Source organism: Aphis gossypii, chromosome X (genome assembly GCF_020184175.1).
Source record: "Aphis gossypii isolate Hap1 chromosome X, ASM2018417v2, whole genome shotgun sequence".
Classification (NCBI taxonomy): Eukaryota; Metazoa; Arthropoda; class Insecta; order Hemiptera; family Aphididae; genus Aphis; species Aphis gossypii.
Window position 1 is genome coordinate 53,347,116 of NC_065533.1, and position 21,450 is coordinate 53,368,565.

General features: G+C 27.9%; 1 protein-coding gene across 2 annotated transcripts in view; it reads left to right on the top strand.

Annotated features, from left to right (window-relative positions):
- The window catches only part of LOC114127890 (scavenger receptor class B member 1-like), a 75,679-nt gene that overhangs the window by 13,666 nt on the left and 40,563 nt on the right, over window positions 1-21,450 (top strand). The window contains exon 1 of one of the 2 annotated variants that reach the window (XM_050205548.1): window positions 19,963-20,718. The exons of the other annotated variant lie outside the window; for it this stretch is intronic. Within the exon in view, the coding sequence (XP_050061505.1) occupies window positions 20,670-20,718 (49 nt within the window). The 5' untranslated portion in view covers window positions 19,963-20,669. Of the gene's footprint in view, window positions 1-19,962; window positions 20,719-21,450 lie in introns of those variants that run through there. 2 annotated transcript variants of the gene reach the window in all.

Here is a 21,450-nt window from a genome sequence, read left to right on the forward strand (position 1 = left end):
TTGGACGGTTAAGCACGCGTTCATTTCCCGAAAACGACAGTGATTAGAACACAAACTAAGGTAATTATTAAAACCAAATGTCACTGAAAGATTGTATCTAAGCGCCATTTATTATTATATATGCCCTCGGATATGATTTTCATGGTATATTGGAAAAACTACACGATTTACGTCTTATTGATAGTTACGAATTCTATACGAGTTTTAAATAGATAATTATTAATTACCGATTGTGATGAATCAAATTTGTGCGCATATCGAATCGTTATGAAATTTTAATGCGATTCAGATGTTTACCGAAAACAAGGTGTTTATCAAGGTTTGTTTGTACCGAAAGTAGGCGTACAGGTTTTGTATTACTTTCGCATAGTTATACTGATAAACTGTGATTTTATGAGATTCGTACGTACACGTCTGACCGAGAGCAAAATTTTTCAAAGGTCATGGCGGTCAAATTATGTGTGGATTATTAGGATACCGATTTACATAATATTATTATGTTTCCCTAACCACTGAACTCGCGACACTGTGCGTGTTATGTGCAATGGAAGTGGCAGTGGCAATGGCAGTGGCAGTGACAGTGGCAATGTTTTGCAGAGACATGAATCCGTGCGTAAGATATATGAAAACAAAACACCGTTTTCCCAGTGAAATAAAATTACATTTGATAAATAAATGATAAATTAATATACTGCAGGTACGTCGTATTTTGCGGGGGTCGGTTGATGACAGAGGATTGTCGCAAACAGCTATAAATACGAATAATATTCTTTGTGCCGGGTTCACTTTATATTCAATACGAAATCGAACGAACTTAGCTATATAATAAGCTGAACGTGAAAACAAAAACACCTTGACACACGTTGTGTAGGTATATGATAAAAAATTGCACTTTTGTTGCGCGTTCGATTATATTTCCATAATGTAATATAATTGTATTATTATGTTTTAATGGACGAATACATCATCAATAACACTTATTTGTTCAATCGTAAATCGCTATACGAGTATAGCATTAGATTTTCCAAAAAATGGAATCCGGTTTCTTTGGTATAATGTCAATAATATTTTCAAGTTGATTTAAAACTATATATCACCGACGTCCGACTTGTACGGTATTAACCGGACAAGGTCGTAGTTTCACCAAAGGTAATTACCAGAGTTATTGACATGTCTTATTGTCTTCTCGTTTTTTTTTTTTTTTTGTTGAACTATCACACTACATTACCATCGTAACTTAATGGGATGATTGTCCGCTACACATTTTAACGCTCGCAGGACGAATACAACAATACATTATTGTTTTAATATCTAATATAACGAGCTGTTTCCTAAACTGCATTTAGGTATGTTTTAATTACATAATAGTGTAGCATTACAACTTTATGCAAAACCATTAAACAGCGTCGCGATGGTCAACAGGTAATTGATTCCTATAGTGTATATTTTATACTAATAATGCACGTATAAGTAACGTATATATTTAATGATATTTGAATAAATAAATAAATTTCAAAATAGAATAATTCATAGTACAATAGTACATACAATACATATAATGGTTATACAATTTAAATTTGAAACATTTAAGTAAACAAAAACAAAAAAAAAAATGTTTTATATCAAAAAATAAGTGTTTAATAAAAATCGGTGTAAAATTTGTATACAGTGCACAACGATTTATTTATGTTTTTTTAAACACATTTTATAATAAATGTATTATTACACTGATTAGTTTTAAATTTCAAACTATTTTTTTATTGTATAGTGTCTATAATGAAATGAAAACAAAATATTACATAAATTGTGGTGTCTTACAGTAGTGGTGGTATATAATAGTAAAAAGTGTATATTACGCACTATAAAATATTATATTATATTATATTTAATATAGTTGCTAGAAAAGTAACAATTTTCTCACTATTAAGTATTTCACCAATCATGGTAAATTTAAAGAACTTCTATAAAAATTATTTTTAAGTATACTAGATATTTAGATAGGCACAGTCAAATAAATTTTGTTTTTAGATTTCGAGAAAACTAAACCTTTTAAAAGAAATCTAAAAGTATTTTTTTTGAATTTCTAACTTGAACAATAGGTAATACAATAATAATAGTTTAATTTACTTTATTTGAGGAAAACAACTTATTTGCTTTATAAATTCAATTTCAAAATGGGATTAAAACGAAAGCATATTTTAATTTGACCCCTAAAATGATATTCCGGTATTAATGCAATTATTATGATATTCAATTCTTGCTTGTTTCTCGACTGCTTAGATTAGCTTTGATTTAATAATCAGAACCTCGAAAAAGTTGTACTATATAATTAATTAAACATATATAGTATATACTATATAGGTACCTGGTACACATATAACACCGAGCATATTATTATAAGGAATATCACACAATGTAACGCAATTTTATAAATCATTATTATTTTTTTTATTGTAAACATATTATTATTAAACACGTCTTGTATTGCTCTTTTTACTCACACGTGTTTAGGATAAAAGTTAATAATTTATTATTCACGATAATACATTTCACTGAAAATTTTTTTAATAGTTGTATTTAGCCTATACACCTAAACTGCGCAATAAAATATATTTTTTTTACGGATTTTCAATAACTGGTTTTATTTTTGTGTGCCTACTAAATGTTACTTGTAATTCAGAAACGTGAATCCAGGACCGTAAATTTATAGAATTATTCACGGTATTTTGGTCACTTTGTTGAAGATATTATAAGTTTGGTTGAAATTTGTTTTACATTACTACAAATTCATAATATATGCAAATGTGATAATAAATTTTGCCTATTCCGGCTTCTGCATATCGATTAAGGTTTTCGACATACTCATATACAAGTCGTATACGTATATAATATTAGGTGCTTTATATTTTTAAATATTCTTATATTTTTTTACTAAGAAATTTTTATTGAAGCATACTTTTCAGATATTATACTATAATAATTTGTAGTCTTTATTCCTATGGTTAATCCGACAAGGGCTGTTTATGTTTTATTTTTAATAAACCAATATAATATAAAATCATAATTTAAATTCAGATTTTGACATCCGTGAACTTGCCCCCCTCCTCCTTTTTCCTATACATAGTCGCTCAGTCTTCAAACTGGTATAAATGTGTTAGACATCAAATAACAGCTCCGTTAAGTTTATATATTTTTATTCAGTTAAAATGCTAAATACACGACATGAAGGTAAAAATGTAATAGGTAGAATAAAAATTGAATATACTTAAAATTATTACGAGCTAGTCGTATATAATATATATATTTGAAATATACCCTTCTCGATCAATTATAATATTATATTCAAAACAAAATATCAGCGTAAAGGTAACCAATAAGAATCATGTAAATATTATATGGTACGCATAGTTATTTATATCTGCGACGATTTCCCGTTACACGGCCATTTTCTATCTAATAATGATATTTAGAGCCTATATACATGCAATAACCTTTATATTTCAACCATGGACGCACTATTACTTTAACCTTACTTCTGGAAATGGTTATACAAGCATTATTCGAATCACAGTATTTTAATATAGTTACTCATATAATTCACTTAAATTACCTAAAAAACGCAAAATCCAAACATGGAAAACAATATTACAGTAAAGTCAATTGAATACTACCTACAAGAGTTATACGTTACGTTAAACACTTAATTCAACATAATCAACGGTTTTTATTGAACGTTACCTACAATGTCTTATCATTTTTTGGAACTTGGTTCATCGTATTCAAATTTTTAAAAAACGCCGCTTAATTCACACCAGATCATTAAAAACATTATATAGATATCAATGAATTTTATTCGAAATTCAAAAAAAATAAAAATAAAACTCAAAGTATTTACATTACAATTATTATTGATTAACAATTAAATTCATTGCTCTGATTAATTGATATTGACTATATTAGCATGATTCTTTTTAAAGTAGAACCCTCATTAAACCAAAGACTGCTGACAATTTTCAAAATATTTTTTAGACAATTTATTAATTTAAAGATAAACTATTCAATTAAAAAACATGCCATTTTGCTGCAGATAAATTGTAAGTAATTAAAAAAAAAATTGTAAAAAACAAACTTTTTAGAATTTGAAATAAGTCATCACTAAATTATTGAGAAAAAAAAATAAATAAAAACACCAAAAATCATTCACTTTATTTAAGTAGAATAAGTGATCATACCACCTTGAGGTATAACCATCTAATAATAACATTATTACCTATAACTGTTAATATTGTTATAATTGTTTAATTTTCAACTTGTAATATTTATTCAATAATATGTAACTGAATCAATGTGTTGATGCATTGCTGTTTGTAATTTTTCAAAACATTTTTTTTATTTAAAATAGTTAAGTTTTCGTCACTTGATGATTTAATCTTCACATAATATGATAAACACGTTATTATTTACAAATATAATGTGCAGCGTGCGTGCTACTTTTGCAGTACCTATATAATTATATATTGACCTGCAAGGTCATATTAGCGGTACAGGGTTAGGTAGTATTTGTTTTCGACTAATGACAAATACTAACGCATTTCTAATGCAACAAATATAGTTTTTTTTTTTTGTTCAAAAGAGATAACTTGCTCCACACAAACGCCACAAACGAAGAATATGAATGTCGACGTTTGAAGCGATCAACTTACTATGATAGTTCCCCAAAATGTTATTCTACGTTCTATGTACTGCGCATTATTACGTGGGGTATTAGAGTTATACCAAGTAAGTAGTACATACAGTTTGAGTTCTGACATCCGCATTTATAATATTACCAACGTTTATTAAATAAATATTTTATTTTATTTTTTCTAGTATTATAATTTTTACCAGCAAATTGTATAGACAATAATTTTCATAAAGCATTTAAAAAAACTATATGTTTTGAGCAACCCCGTTTCTCTATATTCAAAATTAGAAAATTGACTAACTATAAATATTTACATATTTTTTCTAATTATATTATTAACAATATCATGTAGTCATACATATGTCCAGAAATTAAACAAAAATAAAAAATTCATTAAACTCGGCATATAAATTATAAATATTAATACAATGTCCAATATTATTAGGAATAGTCGTCTAGAAACAATTACAAACAACAAAAGTAAGAAATCATTAAACTATTTAAACATTTTAAACTGTTTTACATTGATTCATTTGAAAAAAGTTCTTAATATGACGTAAAAAAAATACTTTATTATTAATTATAATCTATAAACGACATGAAAACATATTTTGCATTTTTTAAATCCGCGAGTAGTAATTCTTCTGAACACATCCCTCCATTTATTTTTTCAAATATTTTTTGCAGTACAATGATACAATTCTACAGGTCCTTTTAATTGATTTTCTGTTTTGAAAGCTATGATACCAAATAAAAGATAAATAATATTTTTATAAAAATTTATAAAATCTCTTTTATAAATACATTTAACATGGCCATGATTTACAACTAAGTTTATACTAATTACTTTTTGATATCTAATGTTGCCAATTAATTTATCAATTAAATTTGACATATATGGTCATTGGTCAATGGTTGTATTATCATTTACTCACTTTTATAGAATTTTAGTTTATAATTTTCAATAACAATTTTTCCATCTACAAGTAAAGTAGTATTATAGTATTTTTTTTATTCATAAATAGTGGATAAATATTTAAATTTCTAAAAAAATGTTATTTCAAATCCTTTTTTGTAAAAGAAATATTTTATATCATTAAAAATATCTAAATTTATATTGGATAACTTCCCTATATCATGAATATCATCATAATTATAAAATTAAGATTTATATCCAAAATGTATAGTTGTATTGCGTTCAACCATTTTTATTTTAACTATTCTTATATAACTAATCGTATCTTATATTTCAATAGGTTTTTTTTACTTCAAATTTAAAAAATGACTATGATACAAAATTGAAAAATAGAATTGTTTGCATACTTAGCACAATCTTTTGAATACCATAAAAATATCATAGCTATATTTTTTATACAATTAGACAACAATAAAAACCATCTAATTTAAAAATTGTTGTTTTATTGTTCACGTTAAGACTTAAGATTTATTCAAATTTAAAGCAGTTGACTGTTGAGTACAATAAAATAGTCATAATTTTTAAAAGAATTTCCATTTAGGTATAATAAAAGAAATCCACATTTTATAAATATAATAAATACACAATAATGCAAAATAGAAATACCTAATAATTTTATTTTTATTTCAAGTTTTTTTTGTTATATAAATATTTTAGTCACTTTGTATAGATTTTAAATTGATAATTAATAATATTGCTAACGTTTTATTTTTGGTGATCATTCAATGTTCAAAAAGTATTTCAAGAAGAATTTATTAAAAATAAATGCAAAGATAAATCCCAGATTGAGTTGAAATATCTTAATATTTTATATGGTCATGTGCAACCTACGAAAAATAAAACACGTGGATAGTAAACTGGTTAAGTATCTAATACTGCCTACTAAACAATTGCAATATTTTTTTTTCATTTATAATTATTATTGTTTAATATTATCAAATATGACAAATTTAACATCTTTGTTATTAGCTATAATTTTAACATCAATTTTTGATGAAAAAGTACAAAACTGTAGTAATAATGTATGAAAATTCGAACATACTTCTGTACAAACCATAAAAAATAATGCAACAGCAATACAGCATACAATTTAACTCACCTATTGATAACTGACTTATTGAAATTAAACTGTACTTTATAGCTTCATGTTATGTTGATTTATTGTAATATCGAATTTTTATCAATTTGTATCAATGCACATATAAATACAGATAAAAAGTGTTATTTTTTGAAATCCATAGTTAAATTATAAAAAATATAAGTACATTTTTATATTTACTAAAAGTATACGGTTTAGTAATCTATAAAATGTGTGTTAAGTTTTGACATCAAAAAAAATTATGTGGATTTTGCCCTGAGCAATATAATGTAGAATACATACATATATTTTATTTATATAAATATAATTGTGGTATATCGGCTGATTGTTTTGTAATGAATTATTTCATTAAATATATTAATAAATATACTTATTTTAGCTTATAGTATTATTAATATACAATAAATTTATAACGCGTGTACTATAATATGTTTGCTCAATTTAATTATATGGACCAATATAAACCTTGCATTTTTTAATAATCAACTATTCGTTACAAAGTTGATAAAATATTATAAATATAGTGCAATAGATTTAAATCGGATCAATTAATGTATAATATATAGTTGTAATGCAGTGTTACAAGGCAACACCGGCGTATATTCGATCGATCACATTGATTGATTTTAATAATAATATGTATGAATACTTTTCTATCCGTTAGATATGAATCTAATAAATAAATCAGTCTTTTATTTGATTTAATAAATTGAAACGATTTTGCTAATTCAAATTATAATCATATTTTTTAGACCTTGGAGATTAGAATATCCTATACCCTGCTATTACCTTTCAGAATTAATAATTGTCCAAATAAACTAACCTAACATCGTTAATCTATAATATAATTTTCCTATAGATTAATGTAATTACTGTGATCATACGCAGAAGTCATTGAATAATCATATTACAATGGAAATAAGATCGAAGTATTTAAAAACACTATGTACAGAGTCGACTCTCGATAACGCAAAGTTAACAAGGGAAATAATCGGCATACTAAAAAATTCGAGTTATCAAAATCTTAAAAAAGTTTATATTAATTTAGTAGCTTACGTTAAAGAAATAAAAATAATATACATACATATTATAAATATATATTAGATATTATTTTTAAAGAATTAGTTTAAGGTTAATAATTGTTTATGTTTATTCAAAACAATGTTCTCAATAATTATATTTTCTAAATAGGTAACCGAGGAGTTTAAATGAATCAATCTTTCATACCTGCATTGCTTTTGATGTAGCTACATAATTTTTGTAAAGTAAGTGTCGCTTCTTTACTTGTGATGATGAAGGGTTTTATTTGTGGGTCTTTGACTTATCTTTCTATATCACTGACCAGTAAATCGGAAAATTATCGCGACGATAAACTGCATAATATTTTTAGTATTAAATTAAGAAAAGACAATATACGATACATCAAAAAATTGTCTAATTCATTTTCGAATTAATAAAATTATGTAAACAATAAATGTTATTGTTATTTGAAGAGGAATTTTATGTGTTTATGATATTGAGAATTTATCAAGGTTCGAGTTACCGAGAATCGACTGTATTGTATAACTCGTATTCAAGTTGTAGTATAAATTCTCTTTTTAAGGAGTTTTATATAGGCAATTTTATCATCATTTTCAGAATAATGTTAATTTTAAATATTTATTAAAACTAAACAACAAGTTGTGTCTACATAATTATCTTTGTTTGTTAAAATGTAATTTATTATAAATTTATAACAATTATAGTAGAAAAAAGGTATTCTTAGGAAATAGTGTTTCTCATCATAAAAAAAAAGAGATCATAAGAAATCATAAGAAAAGGTATCAACATTTCATCACAAATAGAAAAGAATAATTTTAACTGTGCAAAATGTGTGTGAAATTATTTTTATTTTTTCGATACCACTTTTAAAAAATATTTCAAGTTTAAAAACAAAAATAAAATAATGTTTTTTAAAAATATGATAATTTTTTTCTATGATAGGTGTTCAAAAATTAAAAACTATATTTTACTGACACTTTTTTATGGTAAGAGTTTAATTTCTTCACTAGGATTTTAATTTTCATTCCAAATTATTACTAACTACGTATAAAGATTTTTATAAATTATTTATAGAATTTATAGATAAGTTCCATGTGGTTTAATTTGCGCTAGAGACTTCTTAATAATAGGTAATAATAACAAATTGATACATAATATAAGTATAACTGTGGGTGTATGTGTTTTTTTTTTAACATAGCAAAATTATTGAAACAAATAAAACAAAACTTCAACTTAATTTAACCAGAAATAGCGTAGGTAAAGAAATATTCTAAACAATAATATGATTTAAACCCTGTACTTTCGGAAGTAATTATACTTCGTGATATATGTATTAATTATACACATTACCTACTTAAACCCAGTTTTGGGACACCTAAAATCATCGAAATAAACCCTTAAGAAGTATTTAAGAAGTTAAGATCTTCATTAAAATAATTTTAAAACATTTAAATTAAATTTTTATCAGTCACAACTGTTTATGTTATAACAAAATAGAAAATATACAAGAAAATAAAAATAGAACGAAATAAAACAAACGTTATTTAAAAATAACCTCTACTAGAATACATAAATTGTATTTTTGAATCGTAATAACACAACATAAATTTCTATATTAGTCTGTAAAACTTTAATAGTCGGGTGAAAAAAAATAAAATGCTATATAATAACACCGAACTCTGCTTATTATACATATTTATTACCTTTACTGAAAGGTGTTTTAAGACGTATGGTGTGATTAATGATCAATTCAATTGATTGTGGTGTATTACCAAACGGCTATCGTAATTTTAACTTATCCCAAATGAAGACTAAGGGATGAAACTATACATGAAACATATTATGCTTAGTTATAATATTTGTAGTTGATGTTAATTTACTCACAGCTGCTACGAATAAGTCTTTGTCGTTTGTAACTTCAGCATTATAATCGAAACTATTTTGAAAAATTGTATAAAAACTTTATTTTTCTAAACACAGACATTATATTATTATGTATTACGTATTTTATACCATACGTAAAATTTTAATGTTTGAAAACCGGACGAGCCTTTCGGCCGCTACAGTAGGTGACCTAAAACCCGAATAGTACTTGATTTTTTTCGTATCGGTTTTTATACCATTTAATTGTCCTGAGTTCAAAAAGTAAGGGCTGATCCAAAGTGGGAGCGAATGGGGCGATAGCTCCCCCCAATCCTTGTAAATTTGTATAAATATATAATGTATATTTATATAAGTATATAATACATGTGTTTCGATTATTTTTGTAAATCATCATAGCTAAAATATTATTATAAAATGACAAAAATCAAAAAATATTATTTGATTGTGTAGGGAGTAGTGCTAGTTATAGTAGTGTTATAGCTATTTTAATTGATGCGTTCTATCATCGATTGTCTTCAATGATAAACAATTTTCGAAATACTTGGTTTTAATCGATATTTCTACAGTAAAATCATGAAAATAATTAATAACAACGTGCAGTATAGACGTTTTATACATAGCTATATGATTGGTACCATATATCGATTATCGTCGATAATAACCATTTTCCGAGAAAAATATCATATAGTTTCGCTAGAAATAAACCGAAATCAAAACCAAAAACAATTTTACGCCCCTCCCATGAAGCATTTCTGGATCCGCCCTTGTGATAAAAAGTGTGTCAAATACAGTATAATATATATTATATATATGTGTGAACAATTCACAGTATATGAATACATCATTACGAAAGAAGACATGCTCGAAAGAATCATTGGAATATCTACAGCCTGTTGTACTATTTTAGACGGAATTGTATGGTTTTCGAATATCTACATATTATAACAGATGATTTGAGATTTGAGAAACAAAAAATATCGCAGTTTTTGTGTTAATAGTTTATAAAATAAAATGTTTTTGTCATTTATGAAGTATTTAAAAAAATATAATATACTCGTATTCTAAATTATAAAGCAAAATATGCAATGTAGCCTTCGAGAGTGGCCACCGGCCAGTGCGTGCTACAATAAGAATCTAAAGTCACTAATATTTAAAAATTGCCATTTTTTTAAATCCAATGACAGTTAATTGTTTGTGTTGCAAAATATATTCTTTTAAAAATAAAGATACGACACATTACTATCTAATTTAAAATGATTTTCATTTAAAAAACTCAATTAGTATTTAGTGAAACGTAAGTATCCGAAAAAAACATTCGACGTATTGAAATACGAAATTAATTGCAGTGAATGTCGACAGAAACTCTTGACTGTAGCTAAGCGTATCTTAAAAATTCTTATACATAATTTAAAAGTTATACCTTTATCAGTTTCTAGAAGCTGAAAGTCGATTAGTTTACTCTACTTGATAATCTAGACGTTGTGTCTAACCAGTCATACTTTCTAGTAAGTGGATTAAGCGTGGCAGGTATACCGGATAATTACTTCGACATAGAAAACGATTTGACATAATTATTGTGAAAATTTGACACACTGAAATCAATAAACACGTAAATCTAGTGGATTAACAACGGATAATATTATTTGGGGCTGAAAAAAATCGACAAAATATATAGAAATGTCAAGATGCTGTGGGATCGCGATGTTCTACCGCCGTATGGTTAAATTATCCAAAATACATCACGAGACGAATGTAGTCCGGTGTGTATTGCAAACCCGATATAGGTACAGTCGTCGACAATGCTGCTACAGCGGCCAACTTTTTGAGCAAACGATTAATTTTACTATAATATGCTCGTCTATCGAGACCGACGTGTTCGGTAAAAAAAAAAAAAAACATAAATAGACACAAAACTATTTAGTATAATATCACTATAGCGGATATGTAATGTGCTTAGAGGCGGACGAGTCATAAATATATATACGTATCATAAATTATTATTATATGGCATAGGCACACACACCGAGGCATGATGTCTGTGTTGTACGGCCCATCCCATTCGCAAGTCCACGCCTTCACCGTTAGAGTAAAAAAGAGTCATGAGTGTACACGTTTCGAGTCGGGGAAAAAAAATAAACAATAATATTACTCGGCGAAACGTTGAACGTTATTAGGCTCATCGACCATTTGTTATTGTCACACACACACACCGCACCACGAGTAGGTACCGCGGAGGGGCCGTCGTTTTTACCGAACAAACCGACGTGTGCAGTTGTGCGTATGCGTATAAATAATAATAATGCATAATGATATGCATATATATATGACCGACAGAAACACGTTTACTTGGTTTCGTGTACGCGGCGCGAATAAACTCTAGACGACTAAATCGTATCCAATATACCTATGCGTATAAATACAATAAAATATAAGCTATGACATATTATTATTTCGCAGGTACCTATATATTAAAATATTTAGTTATTTCTAGAATCGTGTGTGTTGTGAAAATAAAGAACCGTTGCAGCGGCTTAATAATATTATGTTGTACACGAACACACGATGATAGCGCATTACACGTGTTATTTCGTAATTTAGACAATACCTATATATATAGGTATGTATATGTATAGAATGTGAATGATGTTTTCGTGCGTTTAATTTTTTTTTTAAGGGATTTTACTAAAAGCGCCCGATTATAATGACCGATTTTATAGTTTGCCTTTAACTTTTAATACAATTATGAGTGGTTTTATTTTTATTATTTTTTTTTTTTTTTTGAAATGGAAACAATCGTTGCTCCTCCCCAGTTTTAGACGATTACATAATGTTTTACATAGACACTCAATTCAGTTGATTAAATTAAAAATATAAATTGCCATTTTAAATCAAAAACGATTAAAAGTATTAAAACAATAATACCTCGTTTTAATGATCACCGAATAACACAATTGGAGGGTGGTAAAAGAAATAAGGACTGGGTATGTGAAAAATGTTAAAATTGCACAAATGTACCTAGGTATCATATTGAGGAGAATATTTTGAAAAAAGTCAACACTATACAAAGTAATAAGCTAAAAATATTAATGTACTATACCTAATTACTTTTTACGCATGGGTATTGTATTTAATATAAATGCACTCTGACTCTGCACTACAATGTATATGTATTATAACAATTATCTAAATAACCTATAATAATACTATAATAATATATTATATTATTATAGTATTATATCGCACGTGTGGTGAAGGTCAATGACACAAAAAATGAACTTACCGGACGGGTAAAATATTAAGACCCAGCGATGTCCCAAGAGTGTCAAGCAATTATTTTAGATTTTTAAAGATGACACCAGGAAAAATTTTACAAAATAATGTCAAAATTATGCTTTGATCTCGTCATCGGATTATTCATTGGCTAGAAATGCCAGATAATAAAAACTAAAATACAATCAGAAGAATCGTTTGGGTGAGAAGCTGTGATGCAATCCACGGAAAACACGATTTGTATTCACATACGTAAACAAAATTCGTGATATACATGCAATTTAACAGTTAAAATTATGCTAGAATTTATCGAAACAAAAACCAGTATATTGTTTCCGTGTACAATATTGTAACAATTTATCAGATATTATCAAACATCTTTATTGGGTAAATCGATGGGATATTTATTCAATAAAATATAATATATATTATAATAATATAATAAATGCAAATCGAGTGTTTATGAATACCTAATGAAAGGTGTACAGTGTACACTGTACAAACAAATAAATTAGCGATAAATACATTTGAATTTAATTATGTTAGTATACGATTTTGATACAAAGTATAATAATATATACAATGTATGTAGTACCTATATGCGTTTTATTGCTATCTATAAACAGTAAACAATGTGGGCAATAATTTATAATCACTAAAAAACGTAGGTGTTTAAATTTGTGGAAACTGAGTTTCACATAAAATTATTATTTCATTTATTAATTTTGATAAATTTATGGTTTTTCATTTAATTTTTAAGGTATTAAAAATATTTTAAAACGGCTTTTTTTGTACATGGGTAAAGTTTTTCGTCACTGATCCCCTTCCATTACAAAAATAATGAATACAAGCCTATAGCCACTAAAAGCAACTAATGATGCTACGACTAGAATTTGTTCAACTATTAAACTATAATACCTATAATGTTTTAACTATCAACTAATGAGATATTTTTTGGCCATTTTTAGTCAATTAAAATGTATATGTTCGTATGTTTTTATCGGGTATTCGCTTGATATATATTATAATGAGTCGTTCGTTGTTGCATTCCTGTAACCAGTTGTGGTCTGGAACTTGTAATTTATAAAACTTACGTATAGATGTCTATTTAAAATATTTTAAAAATGAAATTTAAAATCGAAATTGATACGAAAACAATTATATAATACGTAGTAATTTCAATTTCTAGTTTGTATTATGTTCAACAAAATTAACGTAAAAACATTATTATAGTTCAGAATATGATATGACGTATATCTATTAAATATTTAATTTGGTAAGCAATGTCTACAATATATTTATCTGGATTTCGTAATACCACTTAAATCATACAAAATCCAAATTTAGACGAGTTAGACGAACCGTTACTAATCGGTAATCAATGTCTACATTAGTGTAGTACGTGTTTTCCATATTATAGATAACATGCAGTTAAACAGGAAAACAAAAATCATGGTGGCCTACACTGTAATATTTATAATGTATAATAAATAATAATATTTATATTTGATAAAAGGTTAAATATGCACAACATTGAAGATGAGTTGAAAAAGATGAATAATACAAATTTAAAAAAAAAACAATAAGCGCAATGTAATTTTGTAAATTATCATGTCTGTCATATTTGTTAATTCGTTTTCAATGTTTGTAATTTTTGTATATTATATATTATACCTTATTGTTACCAAAATATAACTACAAAATCTATTCTAAACTCCATTCATAACAACATTTTTAAATTCTCATGTGATAGATTCATCATTACGGCCATCATCAGTCTTAATAATTCATCGAGTGATTGGAAAAAATGGTCAAGAGACGTACTTAACTGAATAAAAAAAAAACGATTTTCCCAATTGAGCACATTAAGATATAAACAGGAGATGCTCTTGACTCTTGTAGAATGGTTTCTTCTACCACAACCATTAACCATCTGTATCACGTCTATCACACCAGAAGTTAGGTTAGTACCTATAATTCCGTTTAATGCATTTGTCATTATAATAATAATAGTGGACCCTAAAGCTTAGTTAAGCGTGAAGAAAATCTTTGGTGAAATTTATTACAGCATTCCCGTACAATAATATGATATGGCTACTGTTATTATAATAAATTATTTACACAATATTTTTTGATGAGTATTAACATATTTACTTGTTGGTTGTCTCATCTTTCCTTAATGTATAATAATGATTGATGTCTGATAGAGGATTTCGGAAATGATGATTTTGAGTTGACTAAGTTACAATTTAAAAATAGGTATAAATTTTTCATTTTTAAAACCAAAAGATTTAATAACGTATCACTCTTATTTTAAAAAATACTCAAATCATAAATTAGTATGTATAGAATAACTATATCAGTTAACTTTTTGTAAAACCATAAAAAAAAAAAACAAATCGTATAAATAAGTCAAACATTTTGTTGTAGTTTTAAGTGTTCATTATTGAACGATCGATGCATAATGTTATTGATTTTTAAGTAATACAATATGGAAATTGTTATACTATTATCTGTATCCGTGATTTTATGCATACATTTACATTTTTTTTTACACTTTTCTAATATTTCTGGTTTTTTATTTTTTCTTAATAAATTTACAACTTGTATTTTAAAAACAAATCACTCCGGTTTTCAACGTACCTAGTTATTAATAAGGAAATACATTTTTTATTTTTTTCGATATAAGTGGCCGCACTACTTAGTATCCATTCATATATTGGTAAACATGTGATGTGACGTAACTACTACTATAATACTATTATTACTACTACTTACGAGCAATAAACGCTAAATTAATGTTTTATCGAGTACACGTAGAGATTATCGGAAGTGTAATAACGAGATTATACAACCGGCGGCATTGGCGCTTATAAGCTATATTATATTATATTATAATTTATAATACGAAAACGGCCAAGGAATGGCTATAGGTAGATCAGTGAGTAAATGTTTTACACCAATACGATCCTCATCTCGCAGGAAAAAAAAGTGTTTTTTACGATTGTATTACATTTAACGTATTGCATTTCAATATTTATATACTTAACGATATTATATAAACTGAAAGTTGAGTGTGATGGCACCCATTTACAGAAAGCTCAAAGGTATTGCATGCGACAATAACGACCATTTATTTTAGATATCCCAAGCAATTTTTTGTTTTGCTGTTATTTGTGTATTTAGATACTCTACAATGACATCCCGTTTCTTTTTTAAAAAATATTTTCCGTTGTTGTCGGTCAATTGATAATTATGCAGGTCTCTACTTATTTTTCGTACATCATTATTATTACTCATCACAATTATAAAAAAGTACCTACAATTATCTATATGAATTATATTTTTATTTTCATAAGTACTTTAATATAACCATGTAATATACAATAGTTCCTAATGCGTTTTCCTGCGTAAATTATGGTCATCAACAAAATACTATTTTGGTAATTTTGTTATGATATACCGCGAATATGAGTTGAAAATTGTAATTACATAAAAAAGTATCCGTACGACTGTGTCTAATTTTTTTATTTTATTTTTTTTTATCGGATGACGTAGGTATCCGCAGTAAACATATTATTTCATTTATCTTCTTTCTCGTTTCTTTGTGATCCATTGCGAATATCATCGCTCATAATAAAAGTTCGTTAAGAGTTTCTGCCAATACCATTTTTCTGCCAGATTGGAAAAAACATCGTTTGTTTTTCCACCAATTTTGAATTATATGATTTTAATGTTTGTGAACCTCTTATAATATTATCTTGCCCATATTTTATTACTAAACATTAATAAAAATTAATTATTAGGAGTTTTGTATTTAGACACTTAACATTTACAATAATATTGTTTTGTTTATTTTACTTATATTATGTTATTTCTAAAAACTAAAACCATTAATAATTATTATTTGGTATTTATACGCCAAGTATGATTATTATATAATAATAGTTCATATATTAATAAAATTTAAATACTATTGAAAAAGCTGAAAAATAAAAAAAAATAAAAAAAACTTTACCTACCTATAATTAACATACAAGTATAAATTAATGTAAAATACAGAGAAAAAATATGATAGATAAAAATAAACAAAATTAAAAAAAAACCAAGGTCCATTTCTTTATTAGAGTACCTACTTTGTTAATACCTAATTTTTTTTTTTAAATTTTATGGTATTTTATAGTGATTAAATTACTTTATTTATATGTTTTATTTATTTATACAGCAACCGGCTGTATGAAACTTTTAAATAATCTCAGTAGGTACTTTTTTTAGCTGATAAAATTGGTAGGTACGAACAAATACTTTTTAAGATGTCTTGTGCAAATCTTACTGCAGGTGAACGTATAATAGGGTACGTAATATGATTTAGGTGATATTTTTGTAGTATTTTATAAGTTATAAGTTATAATCTACATAAAAGAAAACACTCATCGGTCATCACCTCGAAAAATTTGACATGAACTCGTCGTCATAACGAGCGTGACGGACTTGTTTACGTGGGCGTGTGAATTCTAACATTCGGCGCTAGAGAGGCAACACAATATCACCTGTTGCTATCGACCTTATCTTGTTTTGACTTCCGTGTGTACCTACTAGTACAATATAAACCGCAGAGTCGGTTACAAGTAAACACCTAAAAAATATTAAGAAATCGTTATTTTATAAACAGCAATAACAACAACAACAATAATAAATAAAGATAATCGTTTCTAAATAAAAATACGTACACACACATACACATTTTTGTAATATTTATTCTTATTACAGTTGTAGGTCGAACACGAAATCATACGATATTTTGACAGCAAGGCATGTACAGATGCCAAAAACTTAGAATATACCTATACATTGTAGCTAACAGGTCCTCCCATAGAAGAGATGTACCATGTACGGGAAATAAATTCAAATGTCCTTTCCGAATTCTTAACGAGTAAAACTGTAAAACATATTCTCGGGACTACGACGATAAAAATACGTGTCAAACTGTTGTCAATTTAATCATAATATGTATATTATGTGTGTGTGTCACATCGTGCCTATGATACCTACGAACTATCCATAACAAAGTTTTATTATATTATGCATGTATTATGCATGTCTACAGAGACTTGTTTAATCGTACGAATTTTAGTTAGGTATATCTGGTTGGCGCTGTGTCGACGGGGGGCATTTAGTTACACGATACGAATTCATTACAGCCTACGAATATTTTCTGTTGTCAGTTTGAATGCACTATGCATATTTAAAAAATGTTAAGTGTCTATTTATGTTATAGTATAGTTACAGCGTTAGAACTAAAGTTATGATTTTATGAATAAAGTGTCTGAGACCTGTTATTGGCTGACAGTAATTTAATCGCTAGATGATGACAGGGGCTACACTATGCTAACTTTCGGTTCAGCATTATTTCATCTCCGTCCTTAAAAAACAAGTATAAAAAGTTATAACAGTTTTAGACTTTTTCTCTTGAAAAATGAAATAAAATTACACTTATGGTGGTTGAACTGTCGAGAACCTTTTTTTATTTAATATTATGATATGTGTTTGCCAGCTGATATTTTTTACATGTTCCAATGCTATGGCAAACGATCGTTTTTACTTTATTAATAATTAGTAATTACCACTGACTCACCATTGAATATTTTACTGAAAATTAATTACGTTTATATATTTAACGTTTTTAATATTGGTATTAATATTATCTGTAATTTAAGTGACTATAGTTTTCTAGGATTTAAATTTAAATTATTTAGACGAATTCGAAAAATCATTTAAAATACCATAACTTAGACAAATATATCTTAACTTATTATTTTGTATTGTGTCTATTGTGATTTGTAAAGGTTTAATTACATTTTTTATTTCCAATTAAGGCGTAGTTTAATATTTAAAAATCGACTATATTATTTAACTTTAAGTGATAAATTGTAAAAGCTCAAGGCAGGTACTGGGTAGGTTGCTTTCACAGCATCACACCTCCGCCCAACCAGGTTATACTCCCTATATGTGCTGTCGTTGTTTTGTGGGAGGTTTTAAAGTTTTTTAAAAAACCCATTCTAGTTTAAGAAAAATGGCATATTTATAGATAAGTATTCTACTAGAGTAACTCTAGTATACTCTGCAATGTTTAGTTTAACAGATAATGCCAAAATAAATTATTTGCTAACTACGATATTTTAAGAGGGCTATGTTACCTGTTTAGAGGTGTAGTTCAAAAGCTCGACGGACAAAAACCGATCCGCATATAGGTTTAAGTTTAAAGACCAATTGGACATCCCTTAGAAATATAGGGGCATACTATATTTTTTATCAGTATATCTAAAAAAATATCTTAAAATATTATACAGGATATAATATTACCCATGTATATTATACCGCCGTAAAAATGTATTTGTTATATATGGGTGATTATTACGTGGGTGGCGTATAGATTAGGCGTAGATAAAATTACTTACACGAAATAGGTATATTATATTAGTGTATTGCACACCGCTGCAAACGACGACACTTTGCATAAATTTACTTTGTTTTTCTCGAATGTACCTATTAATAATAATAATAATATGTGTATAGGCACATGCTATATATACTCGCGTATAATAATATATACACACTGCCGTTTGGATGGTATTGCACACGTCATACAAACGCATAGTACACTATATTATTATAATTTACATATGTATAACAATTTCGTTTGACCACGATTCGCAAAAGAGGTGGAACCGAACGAGAGATTGGCCGAACGCGCGTATACCGAGGTTGCGGTAGTGGTGGTGGTGGTGGTATATTCGATTTAGTACCGTATATTGCTGAGCGGTCGCGGGTTTTACGGCGGCGGCGGCGGCTGCTGTGGAAAATACGCGTAAATCATCGGCGTCATCGTATTCGCGGGGAAAGATCGGCACGACCCGGCCCGAAGCCTTTACGCGGTACGATTACGATAATTATAATGGCACGTTGCACAGGTAAACCGTACGACGCCGGGCATTCGGTCCGGTTCGCATCGGCCGCGCACCGTTTCGGCCGAAGGCCATTCGTACGAGACGCACCGACGGACCGACGTCTCGTCGTCATCGCGCAACACCACGTTGTACACGCACTCGATTCGTATACGGCGTCCGGCAGCAGCTATACGCGGCAGTTTGCACGCGCACGCGTCAGTCGACGTTTAGATGATCCCGGGACTAGTTAACTTGCCGATAGACGCACGCGGGTCTATTGACAATTTTTTTCGTCTCCGAAATTTGTTCACTGCGTTATAAGCCCTCCGTCCTACCCCGCATAATATTAGAAAGAGTTGTCTCGTTTTTTTTTTTTTTTATTTTTTATTCGAATCGATTTTTTTTTTCGCATTCGCCGCGAGTTCGATATAATAAGTTATTTTTAAATCGTAAACAAAGTATTCTAACTTATAGATACCTGCACCGTATTATATTTATTAGCTACCTATACATATTGTATCGGAGCGCGGCGCGGGCTAGCGCGTAACGCACGCCGCCGAGACGACGGACGGAGAGGACTTTTTTTCGCGATCAGAATAGACATTTTTTCCCGTCGACCGCGATACGCCGACGACATCAAAGACGACGCTGCCACAGCCGTTGACGACTAAAAATCGCCGCAGGTCGACCGTTCGCGGACACACACCTCGGCACCGTACGCATATTATAGACGATCGACGTAGCATCGATCGTATTGTACAACGCACGATGGTCATCATGAAAAATCTGACGATTTTCTTGAAACGTTTCCGACATGGTAAGTGACCGACGACACGATATTCAATAGCTTTACAACAATAACAATCAAAATATGTATATACGTTATTATGATGCGCTTTATAATTTCGCGTGACGCGTATGATACGTGTGTGTAGGTACCGTTTTCCACGTTTAAATAGCCATACCTAGAGTAATTATTAAATTAACGTGTTCTTATTACTACGTAATTATTCTGTGTCTGAAAATCAAAAAAGTAGAATAAATTTTATCCTAGACGGACTGTTTGTTTTTCTTTTCGGAAATTCATATAAAGACGTCTAAGATGCTATAGGTCAATCATTGTTTACTTTAATTAAAACCATACTACAGATACTTTTTTTTAGATGTTTGAAAAAAAAATTAATTTACATCGCTCGTTTATGTTAATTAATTTTAGCAACGTATTTTAATTAAGCATGTTTAATAACATGAATACACTATAATCATTAAATCGGTACCTATATATTCCTATAATATCTACGTCTATACAGTGTCTCGTTACGGTAAACATTATAATATAAAATCTATTTTCAACTATTTAAATTTATCAAACATACAAATAAATTAAAAAAAATATATAAGTAGGTATCTAAATTAAATAACAATTATATGAATTGTTATACATATTTTGATTTTGATGAGTGAAATTGTTTATAATACACTTTATATTTTAAGCAAAAATGATTAACTGTATCAATTTCTGTACGAACAATGAAAATATTTATGTTTA